This window comes from Eublepharis macularius, chromosome 3 (assembly GCF_028583425.1).
Source record: "Eublepharis macularius isolate TG4126 chromosome 3, MPM_Emac_v1.0, whole genome shotgun sequence".
Taxonomy (NCBI): Eukaryota; Metazoa; Chordata; class Lepidosauria; order Squamata; family Eublepharidae; genus Eublepharis; species Eublepharis macularius.
Window position 1 is genome coordinate 171,065,149 of NC_072792.1, and position 26,719 is coordinate 171,091,867.

Sequence of the window (26,719 nt, forward strand, 5' to 3'; positions counted from 1 at the left end):
CACATATAGTTTTTTTTTTAAACTAAATAACCATTTCATTTCACAATGTGAACAGGGCAGAAGATCAGCATATTAGAAAGCATCATCCAAGCACGTCCATTTTTTTAAGAGTCTGATGCAATATAAGGCAAAGACATAAGGTCGTATCTGGTATAGTTATCCTCACAATGGCTTAACTTGCCCAGCCTAGTCACCTCTGGCTGCAGCAGCCGTTCTAGGATTTCAGACAAACCTACTGAAAGCCAGTGTGGCAGAGGAGAGCCAGTTTGGTGTAGTGGTTAAGAGTGGCAGGACTGTAATCTGGAGAGTTGGGTTTGATTCCTCGCTCCTCCACTTGAAGCCACCTGGGTGGTCTTGGGTCTGCCATGGCTCTCTCAGAGCTCTCTCAGCCCTGCCCACCTCACAGGCTGATTGTTGTGAGGATAATAACAATACACTTTGTAAATCACTCTGAGTAGGCATTAAGTTGTCCTAAAGAGTGGTATATAAATCAAATGTTGTTGCTGTTGTTTTAGTGGTTAGAGTATTGGGCTTGGACCTGGCACAATAAGGTTTGAAACCTACTCTGTCATGGAAGTTTGCCAGCAGCCTTAGGCCAACCACTATCTCTCTGCCTAACTTGCCTTGCAAATAGTAAAAAGTCCAGGAGCACCAACAAAGAGAGCTGTGGTTCTCAAAAGCTTATGCCTCAATAAAGTTGGTTAATCTTAAAGGTGCTACTGGACTTTTTACTATTTTGCAACTACAGACTAACATGGCTAACTCCTCTGGATCTATTACCTTTCAATTTAAAAACAAAACGAAACATTTATACTTCACTTTTCTCCCCAATTGGGAGCCAAAGTGGTTTACAATGTTCTCCCTTCCTCCATTTTATTCTTACAACAACCCGGTCAGGTAACTAAAAAGATGGAACAAGGGACGGAAGCCAGTCCTCAATCAAAATACAACTTTATTGTATTTTTTTTTATCATTTTGTGAAATGCCATGAGCCCATCCCTGGGATGTAGCACATACATTTCCCAGATAAGTAATATGCATAGAACTCTTAGTACAGCAGCACGTGGAGGACAGTGAACATACTAAACTGCTTTACATCATCTGGAAGCTTTGGGGAGGGTGCGTGGGGAGGGGGAGTGTCATGGACTCTTCAGCTTCACTTATAGGTGATCACCTAGAAGTAAGAAAGGAGGAAGTGACATTCTCTCCCCGCCCTCCCCCCCCCCACACACTCTAGGAATCCCCCTAATCTCTATAATAAAGACTATAGAGATTAGAGGAAATTCTTAGACACCATGAATGTGACGTTTCCTCCCACTCCACTGCTCAACCAATCAAGTTCAACAGGAGTTTGCTTGCCCTTAGCAGCCAAACAGTAAGCAAAATCTAGGCATAAATGTTTTACACCACTGTAGTATTGTTTGTATACGCTGACTGGCAACAGATCTCCAGAGACAGTTCTTTCCAGGCACCTACTACTCCTATTACAGGAGTTACCAGGGACTAGATCTGGGACCTTCTGTATGCAAAGCATGTGCCATACCCCTAGGCCAGAGGCTCTTTCTATGCAGCGGCTTCACAGACCACTGCAGCTCTCTGATGTGTTTTCCACAAGGAAAAAAAAAGAATTGTCTTCATTTAAATTAATGTCCCTTAAATGAATGCAAGTCAATGTCTGGCTGTACCTACCAGTTTCCCATTGTTAAGCTCCTGCAAAGACACATTTTGCTACTGACACCTTTGTTCCTGTGAAAAAGCACTGCAGCAAAGCCACTCTTCACAACCCTCCATAAAGCTCTCTAATGTTTTTTTTTCTTCTTCTTCTTTTTGGAAGAACGATATAGTCTTCCATAAAATACAGACAAGAAACTGCAGTTGGTTCATGTTGTGTGCAAACGGCTCATGCTGTAGATATCATAAGCCCTTTTCAGGTATTCTGTCCAGGCATGTCAGGAGCCCAGCAACTGACCATAAATCCTCCTGATGTGTGCAGTTGCCATATTGGTTGAACAGGATCAGGGTGTGTATTTTGCATGTGCACAAATCAAACACTGGTTTGCACGTGCCAAAGGTGTACATAAAAGCAAAATATGCATGTCCAGACAATAAATAACTATAAGCGCTTGGTATCTTATTTACCTTATGTCCAGACCACTTTTATTGCATAGACTCATGGATATGCATACACGTAATGTCTAAAAGGACTTTATTTGGGTAGAGTCACCAACTCAATTCCTGGAGGTTGGGGGTGGAGCCTGAGGAGGGTGGGGCTTGGGGAGGGGAGGGGCCTCAGTGAGGTATAATGCCATAGTGTCCAAAGCAGCTGTTTCCTCCAGGGGAACTGATCAATGGAGATCAGTTGTAATTCTGAGAGATCTGCCGCAACCCTAATTTGGGATAAATCACAAACATGAGCACAGTTCACCGAGCTGACATTTCATGGGCAGATATGTTAGTATAAAAAGAGAACTTCAAGGGGACCCTGAAAGTTCCCGATTACTTTTTCAGCATCCTATTATTGAGGTTCACTCTGCGTGCTGCACTGTTCAGCAGATGTTTTTGTTCTACTTTAAAAGAAACGAGCTCACGCGATAAGCCCCTCAGCAATCGGGTAGGCAGTATGTCAATATGGCAGTGCCCTGGAGACAATCGGATGTGGTTATGTGATTATGCCATGAGGCCCAATCAGGGTGAGAACATTGCTTCCTGCCCTCACTCTGAATTAGATCCAACTTTCGTTCCTCTTTGCACCCTCCCAAATTATCACCAAAGCATGGCTAGAAATAACAGACTCGCAGAAAGGGTAGCACAATTTGCCTAGGAGGAAGCAAGTTGTAGCAGAACTGGCTACAAGAGTGAACCCAACTGCAGAGATGCCCTTTCTTCAAGAAATCCTCCACTCACATCCTCAGGGCACAGACAGACACAGTGATGTTCAATTTCCATTCCTCTCTAAAAGACAAATTCTGTGCATGCAATTTTAATTCCGGGTTTTTTTAAATATACAGACATATTTTCCAGGCAGAAAATATGCGGTTTCCACATTGTACAGTTCAAAAGGCCAAGTCATGCAAAAGTTGTATTATGTTAAAAAAAGAGTCTGATAACAATATAAATCAAGCAAGGTGTCCAAGTTCCTCTGGAGGAGTTAGCCGTGTTAGTCTGTAGTTGCAAAACAGTAGAGTCCAATAGCACCTGTAAGACTAACCAACTTTATTGTAGCATAAACTTTCAAGAATCACAGCTCTCTGCCACATGCATCTGATGAAGGGAGCTGTGGTTCTCAAAAGCTTATGCTACAATAAAGTTGGTTAGTCTTAAAGGTGATACTGGACTCTTTACTATTTTGCAAGTTCCTCTGGATTCTTAGAGCTAAGCTACAAGTGACACCTGACACAGGTTGGACACTTGTCAGCTTCCCTCAAGTTTTGATGGGAAATGTAGGCATCCTGGTCTTGCAGCTGTAATGGAGAGCCAAGCTGTAAAACCAGGATGCCTACATTTCCCATCAAAACTTGCAGTAAGCAGACAAGTATCCAACCTGTGTAAGGCGTCACTTGTAGCTTGGCTCTTTGACCCTGATCAAGAATACCTATTTCTCTTCTCCTTGCCAAAGGCATTCCTATAGAATACATGAAGTTGCTTTCTACTGAATCAGACTATTGGTCTTCAAACTGAGGGGTAGGGGGCATGCTGGGCAAGCAGAGGGCACCAGTACTTCTTGTGTGCACATATGCAAAATGCGCACGCTCGATGATGTCATTTCTGGTTCAAACCAAAAGCAACAAGTTCTCAGCAGAGCCGATTCCTTAGGATTTGGCCCAAAACTTCAGCATTTTTGTTATATATTGAACTGGAATTTACATCAGTTGGAACAGTTTGAACAGGAAGAAAGTTCATCGGAAGCCACATGAAGTGCACATACACCATTTTGCCACATGCTCAAGGCAGCCTCCCCCCACCTCCCCCCCCCCACACATACCGTCTGGGTGAGCAATGGCAGAGGGCGGTAGCTGGGAGTAGAGGAGCTGAAACCTTATTATTGGTTCATCAAGATCAATACTGTATATTTGGACTGGCAGTGTTTCTCCAGGGCCTCAGGTCGAGGTCTTTTGCATTACTTATTATCCAGTCCATTTAACTGGAAACAACGGGGATTGAACCTGGGGAATTCTGCATGTAAAGCAAATGCTCTACCATCAAGCTACATCCCCTTCCCTGCAGATTCTGCTGCTCTGTCCACAGGGTATTCATCAGGGCAGTCAGCAAAACTCTCCATTCTCTTCTCTTTGTTGTGGGGTGTAGAATATTTGATAGATTAATACTATTTCTTTTAAGAATTGACTTCCTGGTTGTTCCAAAAGAATCTGAGTTAGACTGTGTATTAGGAAGGGTGTAAACTAGGTTTGCCAGTTCTGACTTAGGAAATGCTGTGTTGCTTAGGCCCATTGAAAAAATCATCACCCCTCTATTCCCATTGTTTTCTCTGCATCACCAACCGTGAAACCATTAATTCAAACGGGCTGGTCAATCACAATGTCGGTGGCTTCAAATGAGTGAGTACTTGGGAGGTGAGTGATCCGGAGCGGTTACCAGGGTTAGTCAGTTGTTGCAAAATGGCAAAGAGTGAAGTCACACTTATAGAAGTAGGCAACCGTATTGTTGTTTCAGCTTTAGAGATCCACATCTCTCTTTCTCAGAAGCCCGAGGAAGAAAGCTGTTGATCTTGAAAGCTTATGGTACAGTGCATTACGTTACCCTTGAAGGTGTCTGAACTCTTTTCAGGGTTGTGAGAGAGAATGCATCAGCAAGGTTGCCATCCTCCTGCTGGTGGCCGGCGATCTTCAGCAATCGCCACAAAACTCCAGCCTAAATTCTCACTTGCCCACAAGGAAATGGCTTCTTTGAAGGGTGAGTGATGAGCTTCTAAGCATCTGAGGTCCCCTCGCCAACGCCATGCCTCAGACGAGAAGAGATTTTTTTTATAGACCACATATGCGATTGAATTGTGATGTGCCATCCACTGTGTCAATTTGGTCCATGGTGTAATTAGAGTGTGCCCTCAGACTTTCCAAGTCTCTGTAAACTGCTTGGCATGCAGCCCCCAAAAGGAAAACCTTCTCTGCAAACATGACCAATGTCATATAGCTTCTGTCAAGAGACTGTCCTGGTTGGCAGTGCCATGTACAGAAATCTTTCCTTGAATGAATTAAAATGCTACATTTTGATGCAGCTCACTCTTGACGCTACTCGGTTATCAGAGAATGATTCAAGCCTAAATTTAGTGTTGTTGAAGGGAATCACTTGGCAAAAAAAAAAAAGACTTCCCCAAAGCCAAGAGTGCCAATGCTCCATTCTCCTTGAGAGAAGGGTGGAAATAATATGCAGATCCATGGCACCACTGCTCCTGCCAACAACATGTCCAAAGCACGTGGCAGGTTGTGGCTTGAGACAGAGAATGTCTAGTAGGGACCACAGGACCGCATCGGTGATACAACCATTTTGGCTCTCCCTATTGGGGATCTTGGTGGGATAGTGGTTTGTTTGCAAGCAATGAAGCACACTGTTAACACCACCCAAGTAGAAACTTGTTCAGAATTTCAATTATGGTAAAGCAAAAAGAACTTATCCAGACTGCTTCGGCTACCACACCACAATTCCTGAGAAATAGATGTAACTTCCACTGTTTCCCAAAGAGCGGGGGAGAGGGTTAGGTAACACTGAGAGTCACGTAAGGGATCAAGTTGCTTTATTAGGAACAGAAACTGCATATTTCAACGAATCAAACACAACAGAACTATTCACAATATGTTAAGAGAAATATTTACATGAACATCACAATGTTCTTCGCACTCAATTCACTGCAGAACAGAGAAGCTTTAGTTCCGCTGACAGCCCCTCGCGATAAAATTGGCCAAGGCATCATGGACCACTTTGCCTTCCTCAAGATGTCTGTGGTTGGTTGTCAAAGCCAGCATCTGAAAGAAGCACAGGTGCTGGCATTCTCATTTCCCCCAGGATTGAGTGCCCTTTTTGTTCACATAGATTGTGCAGCACCACACACACAGTCACAATCAATACATTGTGCTCTCTAACTTGCAAACAGCAGGAGAGACACCTCCAGCATGCCTTCAGTCTCCCAAAGGCACATTTGACCATGTTCCATGCATGAGAAAAGCATCAATTGAAGTGGCAGTGAGTCTCATTGGCCTCAGACTTCCCATATGGCTTCATAAGCCACTGCTGTATGGGGTAGGCCCCATCAGAGACCACCACCGGTGGAATCAATACTCCATCCATGTTGATGCAGAGATTTCCAGGAACCAGGACCCCCACATCCATGGCCACACAGAACACAGAGTGGGTGAAAACGAAAGCATCTGCTGTCAAATTCCCAGATCTGAGATTTTTCTGCTATTCAGTGTTAGCTTCTATATGTCATGGGATGTGGCACTAAGCAGCAAAAGATGTGCGCACATAAAAGCAAAATACACTATGAGCACAAATCACAATCAGTGCTCATTTCAAGGGGGAATGCACAGGAACACAGTTCCGGCAGTTCCCCAAAGAGGTCACATGTCAGGTGGCCCCACCCACCTGACTCTCGGCCATTTTGGGCCCGTTTTGGCCTGGAAATGACCCTGGATCACTATCAAACACTGATGTTGCTATGTCACTTCAAGGTCGTCTTGGAAGGGTAGCTCTAGGAATTGCCAGAAATGCTACGGTGACATCGCTCATGTCCCCACCACCAGCCCTTCTGTCTTCTGGTAAATTCAACACAGTCCCCCCTCCTGGGCCAAAGTTCTTAAATGCTAGTGCATGTATTTTCCTACAGATTTTAAAAGGATAGGAAAAGATAATTCAGGGCCAGCCCAAGGCATACTATAACTTTTTGTATCCTTATGGAGGTTGCCAACATCCTTAACAAGAATTTGAGTCATCGGAAGAGGAAAGGAGGAATCGCAAAGGAGCCAAACATTTGACAATCCTAGTTTTTAAAAGATTGCTTAAAGTGTTTGGGAGAACCCAGGCTGGGAGGAAAGAAAGGAAGTCACGATGGGGAGCTGCAAGATAAACAATTGGATGTCTTAAGCATTATTAGAGCCATCTATCAATAAATATAATCAGAACATAATAAGAACAGATCGATGAGGATATATGAGAAGCAAATTGAAAACAACAGAGGGTGTGTATATGTGTGTATATGTGTTGGGGAAGAAAATCACAGATTGCACTCATTTATTTTTTAAAGCTGTCTTGCAAAACTGTGTTTTGAGTGGTGGCATCTCCCCAGATGGGATGCCAATTTAAAACAGAAATCCAGCTCACCCCCTTGCTCCTTGCATTTTCTTAGAAACAAGCTCCAGCAGCACAAAAGACTGCACTGAGAGTCATCTACTAGTGGAGATGGGCACGATCCGCATTATGATCGAAAAAAACCCACGATAATGGCGATCGTGTGATTGGGACCCAGCGGATTGTGCTCAGGCACAGCCAACGATCCAGCAGTCGGGAGGGGGGCTGGATCGGGCTGGATCGGGGTGATTGGGCTCGGATTGAGAAGCCAGACACTCAGGCGCCAGCAATCTATTCCCCTGGCAACGGAGCCAGGGGAATGCCTGAGCTGTGTTTTCCCTCCTTCTGTCGCCCTGAAAACCCAAATGGAAGCCCAGCTTTCCTTGATCAGCAGGACTTCTTTCCAACCATGGAGCAGCAAAGCAGTCACCAGCTGGGAGAAGACACCCAAGGGAGGGAGGGGGGAGGGGATGTTCTGTAGCCATGGGCACTCCAATCTCATCCCTGCAAACCCTGATAGGCAGCTCTGACGGCCAAACACAAACACAGATGCCGCCGGCATCAGCCACCGTTCCTGTATAGCTGGGAGCAGTGGGGCGCCCCTCCACTTTTGCCTCCACGATCCACGATCCACGGATCGGAAACGAGAGATGACTGGTGTGGATCGTTAATTCGGGATCAGCGCCAGCGCTGATCCACGATCAGTTTGATTGGTATTTTTTTTGGATCATGCCCACCTCTATCTACTAGCTCTGTTACGGGGAATGACATTTCTTCCCCCCCCCCCCCAAATTCACTTGTTTTAGAATAAGCATTGATTCCCTCTTTATTATCTTATTCTCTTTCCAAAGAGGAATTTCTCTTTGATTTCTCTTTTAAGTTTTCTGTTACACATTACACCATGTTTATATCCTTTTGTAATTTCAACCCTTATGGGTTTTTCTTTTTTTATGTTACATACCACAGGGTAGGATGGTTTAGAAAGACATCACATACCTCTGGGGATGTGCAGAATGAAATTCTGAAATTTTGTAGATCCTCCTTTCATGTCTCGCCACTCTTCAAACTTCTCTTTTGATCAAAACAAATTCCTAAACGGAAGGAAAGAAACAGATTGTTGGATTCCAGGGATAAACTTGGGTAAAGAGGAATTAAGAGAATTTCTCTTAACAAATTCTCTTAAGAGGGATGCAGGCTCTTGGGATGGCATTGAGGAGAGTGGTGACATCCTGAATGGCTGCAGCTCCTCGGAATGGCTTAACAGTGCTATTATCAACACACAATAAAGCGAAAGCCAAAACTTACGTAGGCTGGAGCCCTCTGCAGGCAATATGTTCATGCAAACTAGGAACCTGCCAAATATGCATATCAGGGGCATGCACTTCTGCAGGTGCATTGGATGTACACATTGCACAATGGCGGTATTGTAAGCAACACATTGATTTCTCATGTGCATACTGCCTCTGAGATGGGGCTCTATTTCTCTACTTTTCAGCCCTTTCTTAAGGAGCATCCCTCAAAATTCCATTGCTTATATTTACTTCTAAAGAGCAATGGGATGAGAGGAATATTACCTTGATAACTTAACAGCTTCTTTTAGGAAAGGCGAGTCTCTATTGACCTGGATGGGTTGATTTAATGGGTCTTATTTCATTTGTTCGTGATCAGAGCCCTAAATGAATCAGTGGCTGGGGTTCAGACGATCACAAGCAGATGAGGGCGGAAAAATGCTGCGACTTATGTGCAGATGCACATTGTTTTGCACAAGATGCTCTTGTACACTCAGTAATTGAGTACAGCTCAATTTTTCTTGCTCAAGCTACTCAAATATAGAAAATTGCTTCTCCACATGGGTGCTCTCTGGATAAGAGCCAAGATCCTGTGTATGATATGTGCGCCTGAAATTTAGTCCATATATAATTAGGAGAGAGTTTTTTTGTGGGGGATAGCACTGACTATAGAAAAATCAGGACTTTCTAACTAAGAACTTCCTTTTCCATTTTCCTTTTTAAACCAGCAGCTTTTGATTATTTCTGCAAATGTGGTTAGCTGCCATTTTTGCAGGGTTGCACACACCGCCAAACACTTTCACCTGTGCCAACGGGCAAGGTTAATTTGACAAAATGGCCAGTCGCCTGCTTTCTGTCAGAGAGAAAAAAAGCTTTTACTGATTGCAAAGCTGAGGTTCAATAAATCCAACAAAAATTCCTCTTTCATCTTAACTGTATTTGCCCCTTCTTCTTCTTTTTTTCTTCTGCAAGGGAGGGGACAACCCCTGGCTCTACTTCCATCCTTAGGAAGAAGCAAAAAGAATGGAGCACAATAAGGTAGCACTAAGCATGGTATCAAGACAATATTTTTAGACCCCTCTCTTTAACATGGCTTCCAAAATGGAACAATTTATTTATTTATTTAGAAGATATATATTCTTTCTTCTCTCTGTCTTTCTCAGAGACAATCTAATACTGCAAATATAATGTAGCTATTGTTTCTTCTTCCTGGGAACTCTGGTAATTGTAGTTCTAGTTCTGTAAGGAAGAGGTACTAGAGACAACTGAGAGAGTATACTTAACAGCATTCTATTCTAGCTAAACTACAATTCCCAGAATATTTGGTTTCGAAGCCATGATCGTTTCAGGTGGGCAGCCATGTCGGTCTGTAGTAGAAGAGCAAGATTCGGGTCCAGTAGCACCTTACAGACCAAGATATGAGTAGGCTTCCCAGTTGCCCACTAGTGGCAGGCAATCTGCTGGAGGTTTGCCCTGTTGCCCTCCGATCGCTGGTGATTGGTGGGAGGTGGCAACCCCCCCCCCCCCTGGAAATTGCCTGCCTCCAGCAAGCAACCCAGGAAAGTGCACCAGGTATGCTTTCAGTGGAGCTTGATAATGTCACTCCCTGAAGTGACATCATAGCACCAGCCATGGGTGTGCTCCTGTACTTTGCCTAGGCCAGTTTTGGCCTCAAACAGGCCAAAATTAGCCCTGTGTGAAGTGTGGGAGCACATCTATTGGGAGGGTATAGGGATCTGGGAGCCCTAGTGTTATGAGCCGGAGTCTAGTGAGGTCTAGTGGCCCTGGGGAAGCCTGCACTAAAGTGACTGCAGGGCCTACATTTCCTAGGTTCCCTTTGGCCCCTGTGATTGGGTAAGAGGGGATTCTGAGGGAAAATTGCATTAATAGGAAAGTAAGAGGATGGTGCCTGAGAGAAGGGATAAAAGGCCTTGCCACAGTGGGAGGGTGTTCACTCTTAGGAGCAGAGCTGAGAAGAGGCTGTGTTCCCTCATCGAAAAGGGGTGAGACAGTTGGAAGCCAGTCACCAGGAGACAGTTAAGAACAGTCTAGTTAAATGCATTAGGGTGTGTTAGTTTGTTGATTCACCAACTTTTACTATTCTCTTTATTTTACAAAGTTTTGAATGCCAGTTATTAATAAACTTTTTAAGTAAATGTCTTTATTATTCTGCCTGGCTCCTCATGCCTCATTCGGTCAAATAATAAGTCAAACCTACTGGGAAAGAGTAAACAGAAGGGGTCGGTTGGATGCTCTGGGCCCTTCTGAGGAAACCTGAACCAGAGTGGTGGCAGCCTGTAGAGAGCTTCCCTGGGCTTCAGCCAGCCAGCTGTGACACCTAGGCATGAGCTTTCAAGAATCAAACTCTCGAAAGCTCATACCCTGGAAATCTAGCTGGCTTTAAAATGCTTCTGAAGCCATATTTATATTATTGTAGAAGCAACATGAACTGCTGAAAAAGCCCTCTGATTGCCACCTGCCTCAGCTCTAAAAATGAGGGCATCAAGAGCAGAGCTTGTAGTTGTGAGGTAGATATTAACCGGCAGGCTGGACAATATGGGTAGAGGAGGCCCTTCAAGTACCTTGGTCCCAGCCGTTTAGGGCTTTAAAGGTAAGAACCAGCACTCGGAATTGTGCTTAGAAACCAGAACATCTTCGTGTGATGGTGCTCATTGGTTTTGAGTCCTGGTACCTATTTTCAAGACTCTCCCAACTCTTGATCCTCGTGTGCCACCTCACTCAGGCAGAGAAAGAGAGGACCTCAGGGACAACCTAGTGGGGCTCTGCTGAGGAAGGTGGGAAATTGGTAGAAATCAGAATAACTTTATATGTGAACTTTATCAGTACTTGCACTTTTAATGTTAATATATTTTAACCCCCCCCCCCTCAAAAGCACTGCTGAAAACAGGTGGGCAGCCACTGCAGGTCATCTAGCACAAGTTTGATATGATCCCTGATTTGTAGTGTAATTGTAGTGTAGACATTCTCTCTCTCTCTCTCTCTCTCTCTCTCTCTCTCTCTCTCTCTCTCTTTCTCTCTTGTATGACGCATGTTAAGTCAGACCATAACTCATTTATGACTCTTAGTCCACACTTTGAAGACACACCCCTGAAGAATCACTAAAAAAAAAAAACTATACTGGGTAGAAAGTCATAAAGTTGAACAGAAATGTTAGCATCTCCCTAAGGGTGATGCCCACAAAGCATTTAGCTCATGTGGTCGGAAACACAGGATTGTTTGATCAGTCTGACAAAGACTTGTGTGGCAGAAATAACTTTTTTCCCTCACAAATCCCGTCTGAACCTTCTAAATGTGGGTGGAATCAGCAGCATACGGAAGGAGGGGATCAGAATGACAAAGTGGGCTCTCCATTAGCTTCCTGTGGGCACAGAGCATCTGGAAGTTGTACATAAGTACCCTTTTGGGGTTCTAGTATGGGGGGAAATGCAGAGTAGCAGAGTTTATTCACAGTAGTAGTGGTGGAAAGTCGTAGCTGACTTATGTTGACCTCTGCGGAGGTTTCCAAGGCAAGAGACTAACAGAGGTGGTTTGCCTGCCTCTGCAGCCCAGGTCTTTTTCGGAGGTCTCCCATTCAATTGCTAAGCAAGGTCAATTCTGCTTAGCTTCCAAGATCTGATGAGATCGGGCTTGCCTGGGAATCCAAGTCAGGACTTACTCATAATAAAATAGTCTATAAAACACAACGGCTTGTTGTACTAGCTTAGATTGGGACCAATAAAAACATGTGACTATAAAAACAATTCAGGTTAAAGGATTTACACAGTACAATTTCGAAGTAGTGCGTTTTGCAGTACCTGAGATTTCAATTATGCTTCCTATAAGAGTTCGATTGATCTGGTCAATCAAAGAGGTTTCAGGAGCGGACTGTGGTGTTTTATCACCCATGAGATATACTTAGCCACAGTCTCTGTTGTCCTCTTGTCAGACCCCAACAGGAGATTTAGCAGATGGTAGTCCACTGAGCAGGCTGGAATGGTAACCATAAGCAGATGTAACATATTCATTCTTGATATCTCCTATCTAGCTGCCTTGGATATATCCTAGGAAAAAGGTATCGCTTAAACAGACCTTTCTCCCCACCACCTCTAATAAACTGCTTCTGGTTCTCCTTTAATTGGATGCCACTGTGTACATCACGCATTCCCTTTTTTGCTGCTCTCTACACCATGCTGCCACCTTCCTGTGGGGCCTCAGTCAGCCCCTTGAGATCTGATTAAAGTCCTGCATGAGAGCCAGTTCGGTGTAGTGGTTAAGAGCAGCAGGACTCTAATTTGGAGAGCCAGTTTTAATTCCCCACTCCTCCACTTGAAGCCAGCTGGATGACCTTGGGTCAGCTGCAGCTCTCTCAGAGCTCTCTCAGACCCCCCCCACACAGGGTGATTGTTGCGAGGATAATAATACACTTGGTAAACTGCTCTGAGTAGGTGTCAAGTTGTCCTGAATGGTGGTATATAAAATGAATTGTCGTCGTCATCATCATCAATCATTGTCGTTACCTTAAACATTTCTCAAGAATTCTCAGCAATGCATAGGATTTCCGGGGGCAGTTGTTCAAGGTGATGGATCAACAAGGATCACGGAAAAAGAAATTTTTGCAAAACCAGATCAGTAAGGCATGCTACACAGACTGGTGCAGAATTATGTAAAATGCTGCATTTACCTCCCCGCACCAATAACTGGTGTGCATGAATAGCTTTTTGGGGGTAGAATCATACCCTCCCTTTCCCAACACCTTCCTTTCCAACAGTACACTGCTCATTAGCTTCCAGCAGAAGGTGTGGGTGAGTTCCATTTTGAATGACTTGTAAAGGCCATTGTCCTGGAAGGTCCCCCTGTACTCAGAGCTCCCGCAGATTTGAACAGAAACTATTTGTGCTTCACACTGTGCCGCAATGCAACTTTCCGCACTCCCCCCATGCTTTGTTGTTGGCACACTACTTGGGCAATTTCACAATGTATCGTCGTCATGGTAATATTTTTGGTTGCAGGGAAATTTTGTGGTTCTTTCGGGCTCATACGCCAGGGAACATTTTCTTCCAACTGTTCTTTTTAAACTAACATCTTTGTTGAGATGCCAGCAACTTGGTTTATAGCCATTTATCTACGAAACCGGTGGGATGACTTCTGAAAAGAAGGGTGCCTCTTGTTGACGACATGATTTCAGAGTTCGTGTTTGCATCTGGTAACCAGAGAACCTGCAGCGTTACCTAGATGTTTTATGAATACGTGTCCATGTTCCCAAGAAGGAAAAATTCCCAATGAACATAAAATTGAAAGGTCTTCTCATTTTAACTGACAAAGTTATTAATTGCAACATGCAATGTTTTTCAACAGGTAATTTGACCCTGAGGACACAACACGTGCAAGATTCTAAGATGGGATTTGTGATAAATGCAATATACTCCATGGCGTATGGACTTCATAACATGCAGACAATACTGTGTCCAGGTTACGCAGGTCTTTGTGATGCCATGAAACCAATCGATGGACGGAAACTCCTGGATTCTCTTATGAAGGCCAACTTCACTGGGGTTTCTGGGGACATGATCTCGTTTGATGAGAATGGAGATTCACCAGGACGGTACTGTAAATAATTCTTAATCCAGACAACACCATATTTTCCACTCGTTTCTCAAAGTATTGAGTGATCATAGCTCTGTTGAGGGGTAGATTCAGACATGCTCCTCAGCCAAGCTGGAATCCTTCTTCCAGCCTAAGAAGAGTTCCTCCAAGTTCAGTGGCTGTTCCACTAAGGTATTAAAAAAGCTGAGCCGAGTGGCTAGACCCATCCCCTGAGCTGACCATCTTTGTTAAGTGAGCAGTTCAGAAAATGTTCTCTATCTTTTCGGTCTTCTGCCTACATGCAATGAGAGGGTCAAGGTGACACCTTCCCAGCCTCTCCACCAGACACACGTTCTTTCAGACTTGCACAGGGGTAATATTTGAATAACATGTGCATGCAATAACCTGAACAGAGATAGGTAGCTGTGTTTGTCTGTAGCAGTAGAAAAGAGCAAGAGTCCACTAGCACCTATAAGATTAACAACATTTGTGGTAGGAATAGAGATCCCTGAACCCTTATATCCCCAGACCTCCCACTTTCTGATTGGGATATAAGGGTTCAGGGATCTCTATTTCTACTTGTATCTGACAAAGGGAGCTTTGACTCTTGAAAGCTTAAACCCTGGAAATCTTGCTGGTCTTTAAGATGCTGCTGGATTCAAATATTGCTGGGCTAACAGACTTTCCCAGAATTTATAGGGAAGCTGACATTATACTTTAATTCATTTCAGATTTGGAATATGAATTAGCAAGTTAGACAAAGAACACCTGTCAGAATATCCTAGGTCACTCTAAGAGGACATCAAAAGCTTTAAACATTTTCTGTGGCAGGCAGTCAAATTTTGTCATCACCTCTGCCTTTCTTTTTCTCCCTGGTGAACACTCTGGAAAGGTCTCACTTCTATCGTATCATCCCCAATAGGAAAAAAATGTATATATTTTAGGCCATGTGAGATATCTGCAATTTTTCTGGAGTCTAGAGGGGTCACTATCAAGAGAAATGAATACCACCTAAAACTGTGTGTTGCAGTTCAAGCTGGTGGACCACAGCCCTGACAGCCACTGAAACTGCAATGATTTGAAAGACTCATGCATTGAAATGATGGTTTAACAAACTTTTAAATGGCCATGGTCTCTGGAGCTTATAAAACAAGTCAATGCATCTGCAGAGGTGAGAAATCACAGTGCCCTTTCAGCTAAGATGGTTAGGCTATATTCATTGTCAGAGATGAATGGTGCTGGAGCCATGGCTCAGTTGTAGAAAATCTGCTTTGCATGCAGAAGGTCTCAGGTTCAAACCCAGGCATCTCCAGTTACAAGGAACAGATGTGAAAGACCTCTATCTGAGACAGTGGCAAGTAGACAATACTGAAGGTAGCACAGTGTTCTGAAAAAGTCTAAGGCATTTTCTTATGTTCTCATTAAGGGGAGGGTCCATGGCTCAATGGTAGAACACTGAGGGTTCTAGGTTTAATCCCTGGTATCTGTAGTTTGAAGGGTCAGGTGGTAGGTGATGTGAAAGATCTCAGCATGAGACCTTGTAGAACTGTTGCCAATGAGAGCAGACAATATTGATCTTGGTAGACTAACAGTCTGACACAGTATAAGTCAGTTTCACAAGTTCTCGTTGAGAGGAGAGGCCATGGCTCAGTGGTGGAAGACCAGTTTTGCATGCAGAAGGTTCTAGGTTCAGTCCTCAGTATCGCTAGTTAAGAGGATCAGGTAGCAGGTGATGTGAAATACCTCGACCCAAGACCCTGTAGAACTTCTGAGCAGACAATATTGTCCTTGGTGGACCAATGGCCTGGCTCAGTATAAAGCAGCTTCATGTGCTTATGTGCCTGCAGGAAGTAAACTAAGCCCTTCTGGTGTGTCATCATCACCCACCTAACTGAGCTGTTCCAAGCAGTTGTTTGAGTGACTTGGATGGAGAACCAGCTCCACTTGCAGCTTTAACTTACTTTGGATCTATACATCCCCCCACCCCTACGATCAGACTACCCTCAGTTGTAAATGTCAATATGTCTCTCGAATTCAGCTGAGGGATTAATCTCTTTGCTTGAAAGGTATGAGATCATGAATTTCAAGAAGATGGGGAAGGATTATTTCGACTATATCAACGTTGGCAGCTGGGACAATGGGGAACTGAAAATGGATGACGATGAGGTCTGGTCGAAGAAAAATGTCATCATCCGATCCGTCTGCAGCGACCCGTGTGAGAAAGGAGAGATCAAGGTACATAAACGGTTCCCAGACTGTTTTGCCTCTCACATCCTGGGTAGGGGTCAGCCTGAGTAGGATTCAGCTCTTTGGAATGGGATATAAAGCTTGTGAGAGTTGGTAGCTGATGCGGAACCTTTAATTAAAAGTTCACCATGCTCTGGCTGCAAGCGCTACGAGTATTTGAATGCAGTAATCTGAACTCCCTCCCCTTAAAATCTCCCCAGCCCCATTGTCCTCAGCAATGTCTCCATCTTTTCTTTAAATAACTTGTATCCCAGGTTGGAAACTGTACACGCAGTCATCAAGATAAATTTGAAAATGAGGCCAACAGCTGCACAGTTCCCCTCCACCCACCCCCATCCCCAGTCATTTATATTTGAACAGCAGTTTCTCCATTGCCTTGAAAAGAGACAGACCTATCCCAAAAGTTGCTGTCATCCATTTCAGTTTTCATCCAAGGTGGATCAGGACATTTAAAACTCCCAAGAGAAAGCCAGGGTGAGAGGCCCTTGGGGACCGTTTGGCTTAGACCTGACCAGGGATAATGGCAACAGTCATAGTTGCTTCCTCGAATGTAGGGATCACAATCTGGCTTGGAACCAAGTTGTGACAGTGCAAGAGGAGGAGGTGGACGAGTGTATGCTTGTAGCGTATGCTTATAGTTGCCACCAGTAGGTCTCATATTGTAGCATCATGGTTAAGTGGTTGGGCTGCAAATCAGCACTCTGCTAGTTTGACTCCCTCTACTGCCAGGTGGCTTTGGGTAAACCTCTCAGTCTCAGCTCCACAGCTGTATTGTGGAAATAATAATGACTTTGTTCACCACTCTGAGTGTGGCACTAATCTGTCCAGAAGAGTGGTATATAACCACAGTTATTATTATTGGAGCTGCTGTAGTGTAATGGTTAAGTGATTGGGCTGTGAATCAGCACTCTTCTAGTTCAACTCCCACTAGTGCCATGAGCTCTGCCAGAGGACTTGGGTCAGCCACTCCTCCTCTCAGTCCCAGCTTCATACGCATGCGTTTTCAAATAGCATGCAGTAACTAAAGCATTGGCAATCATGTCAGCAATCATGTCAGCTCATTGCCTCAGAGAAATTTTTCAACTGATCACATGGGAACTTGGAAGCCCAACTGACTGGATTCATAATATCTATGAGGCATAGCCTATCAAATGTGAAAGGGTTAAAAGAAATAAAGAAGGAATCATCAGAAGAGAAAACTTTGCAATTAAGAAATGAAAACCCACTTCACTTTTTTGTGATCCAATGTTCCTTCTAGGTTATCCGCAAAGGTGAAGTCAGCTGCTGTTGGACTTGTACGCGATGTAAAGAGAATGAATATGTCTTTGATGAATACACGTGCAAGGCGTGCGAGCTGGGATCATGGCCCACCGACGACCTCACAGGTAGGTTGATTGATTGATTACCTTTATAGCCCACCCTCCCCGCAAGCGGGCTCAAGACAGGATACAGCAATAGATAAATTACAACAGATAAAACAGTAGGACAATAAAATCACATCTCAAACATAGCAGCATAAATTTCAGTATCCCAGATGGGGCACCATCCCCTTTCATTATAATCTTCTATCTAAATGACACAGTATCAGTGGCCCTTCTTTAGACAGCAACCCTTAGTTTCTAAGGGCGGAAATACACGTTACGAAGAACTGAGGGATGCTCAAGTGAACCTCATTTCATTCCCCCCCCCCAACTTTCCATGCACTTGCTTGGACAGTCACACTGCAATTTAATCCATCTGAATACATTCACACATTCAATATCAGTTCCTCCTCGACTGCTAAAAGTATCAGTTTTCCCCACCTCTGCATCCATTCACTGAAATGTAGATTTTGACCCTTTCTCACACCTTAAAGAATGCAAATCGGCAAGCCAAAGGAGCTTACAGTACTTGTTCTCACAGGGAAGGACTCATTTGCAGATGCAATCACACAAAGGGAGCTCCCGAGAAAGCAGCATTCATGTGCGCCGAGCAAGAACAGCCTGCACATGAACTGAGGACCACACATAAAATCCTGCTCTTGAGCAACCCCTAGGTAATTCACAATCTGTATTTCCACTCTAAAATGAGAGGTGCTGAGCTCAAGCCCCATCCAGAGTTTATATACAGAGCTTTTTCTGGGGCAGCCTGTCCCATTTCGAACTTCCTCATATGAAAGGTTGTGCAGACACAGTCTCTCCTCACTTTTCAGAGGAGAGTGTAAACTCAGCTTTTCACCTTTTCATTGTCTTCAGCCATACATGGATGGGCTGTGGTTCCCTAGCAGAGCATCTGCTTTGTATGCAGAAGGTCCCAGGTTCAATCCCCGGCATCTCCCATTAAAAGGATTAAGTAGGAGGTGATGTGAAAAACCTCTGTCTGAGACCCTGGAGAGGTGCTGCCAGTCTAAGTAGACAATACTGATTTTGATAGAACAATGGTTCTGACTCAGTACAAGGCAGTTTCACATGTTCAAATGAAGTAGTTTTTGGAGTTACTTTCTTAATTTTGATCCTCTGGATGGATCTACATAGTGCTGTACGTTATGCAGTTGGAATCATTCACCTCCTATATTTTCCAGTCCAGGCAGAAAAATCTAGGCTGCAAACAGTGAAATATCCAATGGCATGAGAAACCTGCATCTGTTTTGATTATCCTGCCATTGAATTACACATTTTGCCGGTCGGTTTAAGATTGATTTATTTTGATGCTGTGCTTTAGAGCATCAAAGCAAGTCTAAACAGCATAGATGGAGATTGGCTTTAACTTTTTCAGACTTGTTTTGTTTCACTGCAGCTCTCAATCCCAAATGCCTCTGAAACTGGGTTTATTTAAGATGCCTGCACATTTGGAGATGTTGCTATTAACATTTTGGAGATTACCCCCAAATTTATTCACCACCGCGATGTTTGCAGAACCCTAAATCATAACTCTGGCTGGCCCCGTTCTCTGAATTTGTCTATGCATATGGGGTCATCCCTTGACTATTGGACAGAGGGATTGTTTCTGTAAATGCCCCCTGAAAAAGAGGGGGATGCCAGGTTGTTTTTAGTTCCATGAAAGTGGCTGTGAACCATGGTGCTCAGTGCCAAATGTTGACTATCATTTTAGTCTCCAATATTGGAAGTGAAGGGCAAGGCACTGTCTCTTTAAGGTAACCAAGCTCCGAAGGGGAGGGGCAGTAAAACCACTGAGGTGGTTTGATCAAGTCATTCTATTTTCCTTTTGTCTGTTCCACTTTGATCCCTTTGTTATGTAGATTGCTATTCTTCAGGGCTTCCTTCCCTTTCCTTACATAATATCAATTTCTTTATCACTAAAGAATATCCATTCCTTTCTTAAAGCAACAAGTGACATCATCATGCAGGGTTCAGGAGTGTATGTGCACTTCACACCAGCATTTTGGGCCAATTCTTAAAAAATGGGCCCTACTGCAAAGTGCATGCACACTCAGTGTGTCCTGCACAATGGAAGTGACATCATTGAAGGAGGGTCTTTGCATGTGTGCAAAGAGCATCTGATAAATACCATACCACCCCCCTGCCCTCCTGCCAGTTGCCAGGGCGACCCAAGGTCCTCAGCAAGCCATAATAACATAGACACCCAGGGCTGTATTATTCATAAGGCTGACTAGGCCTAGGAGCCCCACAGGGACTAGGGGCCCATCAATTTTTTTGCCGAGGCACACCCCCACATAAATTACAATTGATTCTCTTATATAACCTCTATTAAGATAATTAACTGCTCCCTTATTGACGTGAAACAAATTGTCTCATATATTAAAACAATTATCCATAAATTATTTTTAAAATAAATAATTCAAATGCTATTCGCTTCAAAATATCACAGTATTGAACAGTTATACCCCCAAATGTGCTTTTCTGAAGAGTTCTTCTCGCGCAAAGAGCAATGTGCTGTGGTCTAGTACCTACTGTACCAGAGTCAGGCTATTGGCTGTAGTGGTATGAAAGATTGAAGTGCTGGAGGGGGCCCGAAATACCTGAAAGCCTAAGGGCCCAGCCATGGGTTAATACGGCCCTGTAGACACCACCTTCCAAAGCAGCCATTTCCTCCAGAGAAACTGATCTTTGTCACCTGGAGATCAGTTGTAATTCTGGGAAATCTCCAGGCTCCACATGGAGGTTGGCAACCCTGTTGGCACCTATATGGCATTTATGTTAAGACTGCTTCCCTTCTATTTGCATAGAGCCAACTTCAGCTAATATCCAATGAAATTCAGACCATGGCATTTACCGTCCTGCCCTCCTGCCCACCCGGAGCTGCTACCCATTTCCACCTTCTCAGGGCCAAGTGGCATGCCTCTGGCTCTGCCCGCTGGAGCCCAGTATGGGTATTCTCCTCTGACTGCACCTGCTGCCTTTGCATCTTCAAGCTTTCACTGGCTGGTCCCACCCTCACCTAGGTCTATTCATTCGGAACTCAGTCGGAACGCCCTCCTTCCCAGCTGGCCCCTGTGGCCTTAAAAGGCCCTCTCCCCTCTCAACAGAGGCCTGGCACTTGGCTGCCCTGACTTTTGCCCAGAGCTTCCCAAGCTGTCATCTGGAGTGACATCAGGGCAAGCCTGGTGTAAGTGACACAGTGGATGGCATTGAGGTAGGGTTGCCAAGTCCCTATACCCTATTGGCAGGAGGGAAGGGAGCTGGCACTTACCTTGTGCCTTCCATGTGTGTGTCTTCGTGTATGTGCAAAGGTTGTGTGTGCTCCCAGCACTTGCATGATGTCACTTCCAGAAGTGATGTTGTCACACTGGCCGTGGGAGCGCTCCCACATTCTGCATGGGGCCAGTTCTTTGAGGATCAGCACATTTGGGGCCAAAATTGCCCCGAACAAAGCGCAGAACTCTCTTGGCTGGTGCAATGACATCACTTCTGTAAGTGACATTGTCATGTTCACTGGGAACACATGCACCGCATGTGCTCCCAGGGTGCCTGCTAGTGGCACCCGCCAGGTACCTCCCGCTGATTACCAGTGATCGGTGGGCAACGGGGCAAACCTCTGAGAGATATTCTGCCACTGGTGGGCAACTGGGAACTCTACATTGAGGCTACAAGCATGGGGGACTGGTGGAGCCTTCAGTAGAGGGCCATCCTTTGTGGAGGCTTCAGTAGAGGGCCATCCTTCTCAAAGCCCAGCTGCATATTGGCCATCGCCTGTACAGTGGCGAACAAGCCCCACAGTCCCAATTACTCTGTTTGTGTAATAAAACATAGCACTATTTGCATCTCTTTTTTGGCACAATTGGGGTTACTTACTTAAAACTTTTTTAGTGGAAAGTAAACTTAGCCCTGCCTACCAAAGTATATTCACTCAGCTGAGATATTGCCTGTGGGCTTTGCTTATTTGTTTGCAGCATTCTATATTTTCCACTTCCTGGCTCCTCGATTGAACTGCAGTTTGCTGTGAGCCAGGAATTCTGATCACTAATTAAAAATAATTTTTTGTCTGGCTTGTCCAATCTAAAATATGATTCCGTCTTTTTTTTCCTGCTCAGTGGTCAAGATTAATTTTTCATTATTATTATTATTTTTTGGCTCCACAGGAATGATTAATTGAGACAGGATTCAGCTGGGGATATTGCCAGGAGTTTGTGACTTAAAAAAAAATAGCTTTCTGCATTCCCTCATTCATGTGTTTACAGGATATTAATCACAATTCAGCTTCAGTAGAAGCTGCCTATTTGGGGAAATGATAAAACAGAAAATGTGGGCACATACCCAACATCCATATTTAAATCCTAATTCTACATCCATACTAACGATGTCAGTTAAGGACATTTGGGTGTCAATCAGGGAAGCCCAACTGCAAACCCAAGCACTATCCCTCGGCCCTCGCTAAGGCAAAGCCTGCTGCTCCATTGCTTAACGAAGTCTGGCCCTTTAGCAGCCCACTGCCAGTTGAGCAACTAGGACTAGCCTCCAGCCAGGGATGGAGAAACAAGATGAGTTCCAGCTTCCCATAGAAATTGCTCAGATCCCATGAGATCTCCAGAGGGGTGGAGCCTCCAAAGGGGCTGACCCCAGGATGAGACATGCCCTTCATAAGGCAAAGGGGAATAAGCTGAAGAGAATACACTGATTCTTGTTCTTGAGGCAGAGAGAGAAGAACAGAGAAGGAACCCTCCTTCCCTCTCAGATGGAGGCTGGCCAGTGGGAGGGTAAACAGTGACTCTGCTGGTGACGATGTGCCCTACTCAGGCAGTTCTTTTACACAACTTTTCATATGCCTCCCTTCAGATAACAAGAAAAGCTTGCGTGTCCCATTCCCTGATTTCCACCACCTAAGCAGGAAAAGAGCATTTCTAATTGCTTTCGATGAGTGTCCACTTCTCTCCTGGGGCAACAATTCATGGGATACTGTTTCTGGATTATGCAGGGGTTCCATTAACATCAAGACACAAGAGATCTTCCGAGATGCCTGGCATTACCATTTTTAATCAAAGGGATTCGTATCTTTGCCATGTGTACTTATTGCATTGAATTGTTTGCAACAAGAATCACTTAAGGTGTAGCACCTGTGTGTTTTATACTATGTGATGTGAACATCCTTCCTGCAGCATCTCTCTAAGCCCCTTGCAAAGCCAATGCTGAGAGTGTGTGACTGGCTCAAGATCACCCAGAGAGCTTCTACAGATGAGTAGCGATTCGAACCTGGGTCCTCCCAGGTTCTGACACTTAACTATTATACCACATTGGTTTTGTTAAAGGCAGCCTGACATCTACTGCTTCCCTGAGAGAGATTGGGAGAGAAAGAGTCTCTGAATGGTGGAGACAGGTCTCAAAAGATTTTTAAGTGACAGACTGGTGTATAAGCTGGTCATAAGAAATTTGGGGCTTTGGGTGCCAACAACACCAGCAACAAACTGAGAGCCAAGCTACAAGTGATGAATTACACTTGTAAGATGGAGATGTTCCACCAGGCATATAGTGGAGGCAAATTTTAGCCCATCACTGCCAAGCCTTTCACCGGTCTCCCTCTACAAGGGGTATGGAGAGTCCACTCCCTCTGATTGCCCCGAAAGGGGCACAGTATTTTATCTGATTTTATCTGTATTTTATATGTCTTTATAATTGCTTTTTAGCTGTATTTTAATCAATGTTGTACGTCGCCCTGAGCCCGCTTGCGGGGAAGTCGGGTTAAAAATAAAATAATTAATTAATTAAAAGATTTTTAATTGACAGACTGGTGCATAAGCTGGTCAAAAGAAATTTGGGGCTTTGGGTGTCAACACCAGCAACAAACTGAGAGCCACCGATATTATTTCAAAACTGGGAAAATATGTTCCCCGTGGCTTGCCCTCTGTATTCCGTTTGCTGTATTCTGGACTAGCCAATGCTTTTGAATAGACTTCAGAAGGAGACCCAGGAAGAGCGCATTATGGTAGTCTAGCCTGATTGTCACATTCTATGCAACTTGTAGAGTAGCAGAAACAAAACGAGTTACGGCTAGGCAAGGATGGAGAGCAAATGCAATTAATTCCACAAGCATTTGATTTATCTTCAGGCGATATTGGCATTTTGAGTTCTTAATGTCCTCTAAATGTGTTGGCAATTTGATTTTTGAATGAGAACAAGGCGGCCAGATATTTTGCACATCATGTAATGCCTTAAATGCTGTATTTAATGACTGAGCATTAGAAAAGTGCATTTTATTAAAACTGTAAGAAAAGCGTCTAATTGATCTGATAGAGTGAATTAAGGACACCCTTGAATGGGATTTTCTTCCCCTCCTCCTCCTGACTGACAGTTCAGCTCTTGAGCATTATAACTGTAATCTAGCAAGAAGATCCCTGAAAAAGGAGCAAGGGTATAGGTACCCAAAGAACCCTAATGGGGAGTTGGAGTGGCAGTTCTTGTGCTGGTCAAATTGCAATCATATATATTCCAGACAAAGGTGAATGTGGAGACAGAAGTGAGTTGGGCATGGGAGACCGGTGGGGGGTTCTATGAGAAATATCACTTTCTGCACAATACCCTACATTGGTGATAAGGGCTGGGGGCATGTGGGGGGGGATCCACAAAACAGGACAGAAAGTTCTCCCATTCAGAGTTAGGACAGGAAGCATTGTTCCATTTTTGCTTTGTGGTATTAGCACATAACCAAATCTGATGAACTTCATAACGACATGATGTGGTCATGTTCCTGACATAAGCCCCCCCCCCAATCGGAAAGAAGCAAGAAGTATGGTTTCTTAAAGCGAATGGTACCAAAAACACGTTCTGAGACAGGCAGCAAGGAAGAGTCAAACTGAATGAAACCAAAGGGCTCAGACAGATCATGTGTTTCATTCAAACACAAAATACAGATTGCAAGCTTATGCAGCCTCAGTTTGCCTTGGGGCCATGAAGGGAAAGGAGAGGAGATTTAACCCTTTCATCTCCTGTTGGTTTTGTTATTAGAAAATAGGTTTCCTACTTTGTTGTTAGCATTTTAAAGAAGAAGAGAATTCTAAAGTGGGAAAATATGTCCTTTGAAAAATATACCTCCCCCTCCCCATAGAATACAATGATGAAGCAGGGAGACTGAAGGGTTAAAACCTTTCTTCCTCACACAGCCCCCAGGTAAACTGAGAGACAAAACAGACAAGATGCCTGATGCGTGGAGGACCCTTTAAAGCTCTTCGCAGCCAGAGGGAGCCGAGAGTGTGGACAGTGGTGAGAGGGAGCCAACTTCATCAGTTGTAGTCAGAGGGAGCTGGCAGTGGTGACTGGCTCCTTGTCCCTCTCGCCCCCGCCAGCGCGCTCCCCTTGCTCCCCTAAAAGCACTCCGCAGACAGAGGGAGCCGAGTGGGCAGGCAGCGGCAAGAGAGAGCTGATTGCGCCAGCGGCAGGCAGTGGGAGCTGGCAGTGGCAACTGGCTCCTTGTCCCTCTCACAGCTGCCCGCACACTCAGCTCCCTCTGGCTGCAGAGTGCTTTTAGGGGGCAAGGGGAGCATGCTGGTGAGCGCGAGAGGGACACGGAACCAATCGTCGCTGCCAGCTCCCTCTGACCACCGCCGCCAACATGCTCAGCTCCCTCTGGCTGCGGAGAGCTTTTAAGAGTCCTCCACGCATTAGGCAGCAGTGGCAAGAGGAAGCCGAGTGGACGAAAAGATGCCCAGAGAAAGAACCTGTGCCCGGGAGAAGAGGGATTATCTCCCTCTTCTCCCTGGCAGAGGTTCTTTCTCACTACACTTCCCCTGGAACCTTGCGGGAAACTGACGCGTGTCTTCCATGCGTCGGGCGTCTCATCTTTGGCTCTGAGCTGCATGAACTAGCCATTTTTATTTTATGGATTAGACAAGAGATGTGCAATCTTTTCTGTCTAAGCCCTTGAGATTGCAGAGTTCCCTCTTCTATGCTGATAATATTTGTCAGTGAAAATTCAGCTCTGCTGAACACAGAATGGTAGCAGTTCCATTTCCCCCCTTTCATTGTGGCCCGTGGTCCTAACTAGCTGCCAGACTTCACCAGATGTGAAATCTGGTGGAGCCAAATCAGCAGGTATTGGGGAGGAAGGGATTAAAAACAATTCTGCTAGAATGTGAAGCATTTCTGGGCAGAGAAAGGAGGACGGAACCTCCTGAGAGTTCCATGAAAACAGACGGTGCAGCACTTCAGAGAAGCTCAGATTTTATTGATAGCTGCACTGTGTCTGACTGCAGCCACATGCAGATTCAGGAGAGACCACGCGGCATAGCGGTCAGAGTGGCAAACTTATCATTCAGGAGATCGGCATTCAATTCTCCGCTGAGTCATAATAACACTGGACACATGCTCACTCTGCCCCATGGTAAATCATTGCCTAGCCTACCTGGCAGGGCTGTCATGTGCGTAAATCGGAAGCGAGGAGAATAAAATATGCTGCCCTGAGCTTCTCGAGGAAGGAGAAGGAATAAATATGCCAAAGTATTCATAAAGACCTCAGTGGTCCACTTTTATGACCCATCTGTTTGCAGGTCTACTTTGCATTTTATTTTCTTGATAGTCCTGTCATAATATCCCAACAAGAAAACATAAAATTAGGTACCTAGCTGAGCAGCGCACCTGTCATAAAAAGACAAATATCTAAAATATCAGGAAACAACAGTCGGCCCTTCATCTTTCTGCTGCCAAAGCAAAATAAAGCACATTTTCCATAAGAGGATGCTCAGCACGTACAAATAAACATTCCACTTTTTGTTGAGTTCATGCGCAGGGCAGCTGAAGATGTAACAATGTCGTTAAATCAGCCTCCAAACAGTAATATCAATAATGGGGTAGATCCTCTACCCTGGCTTTCTTGCCTGCGTAAGTTCATTGGCAATGCGCCTATGAATTTTGTTG

At 44.6% G+C, this 26,719-nt stretch overlaps 1 protein-coding gene across 4 annotated transcripts in view; it reads left to right on the plus strand.

Moving 5' to 3' along the window:
• The window catches only part of GRM5 (glutamate metabotropic receptor 5), a 379,337-nt gene that overhangs the window by 300,072 nt on the left and 52,546 nt on the right, over positions 1–26,719 (plus strand). For all 4 annotated transcript variants that reach the window (XM_054973633.1, XM_054973634.1, XM_054973631.1 and 1 more), the window contains exons 4-6: positions 13,944–14,190; positions 16,238–16,406; positions 17,677–17,803. In XM_054973633.1, the coding sequence (XP_054829608.1) occupies positions 13,944–14,190; positions 16,238–16,406; positions 17,677–17,803 (543 nt within the window). The remainder of the gene's footprint in view (positions 1–13,943; positions 14,191–16,237; positions 16,407–17,676; positions 17,804–26,719) is intronic.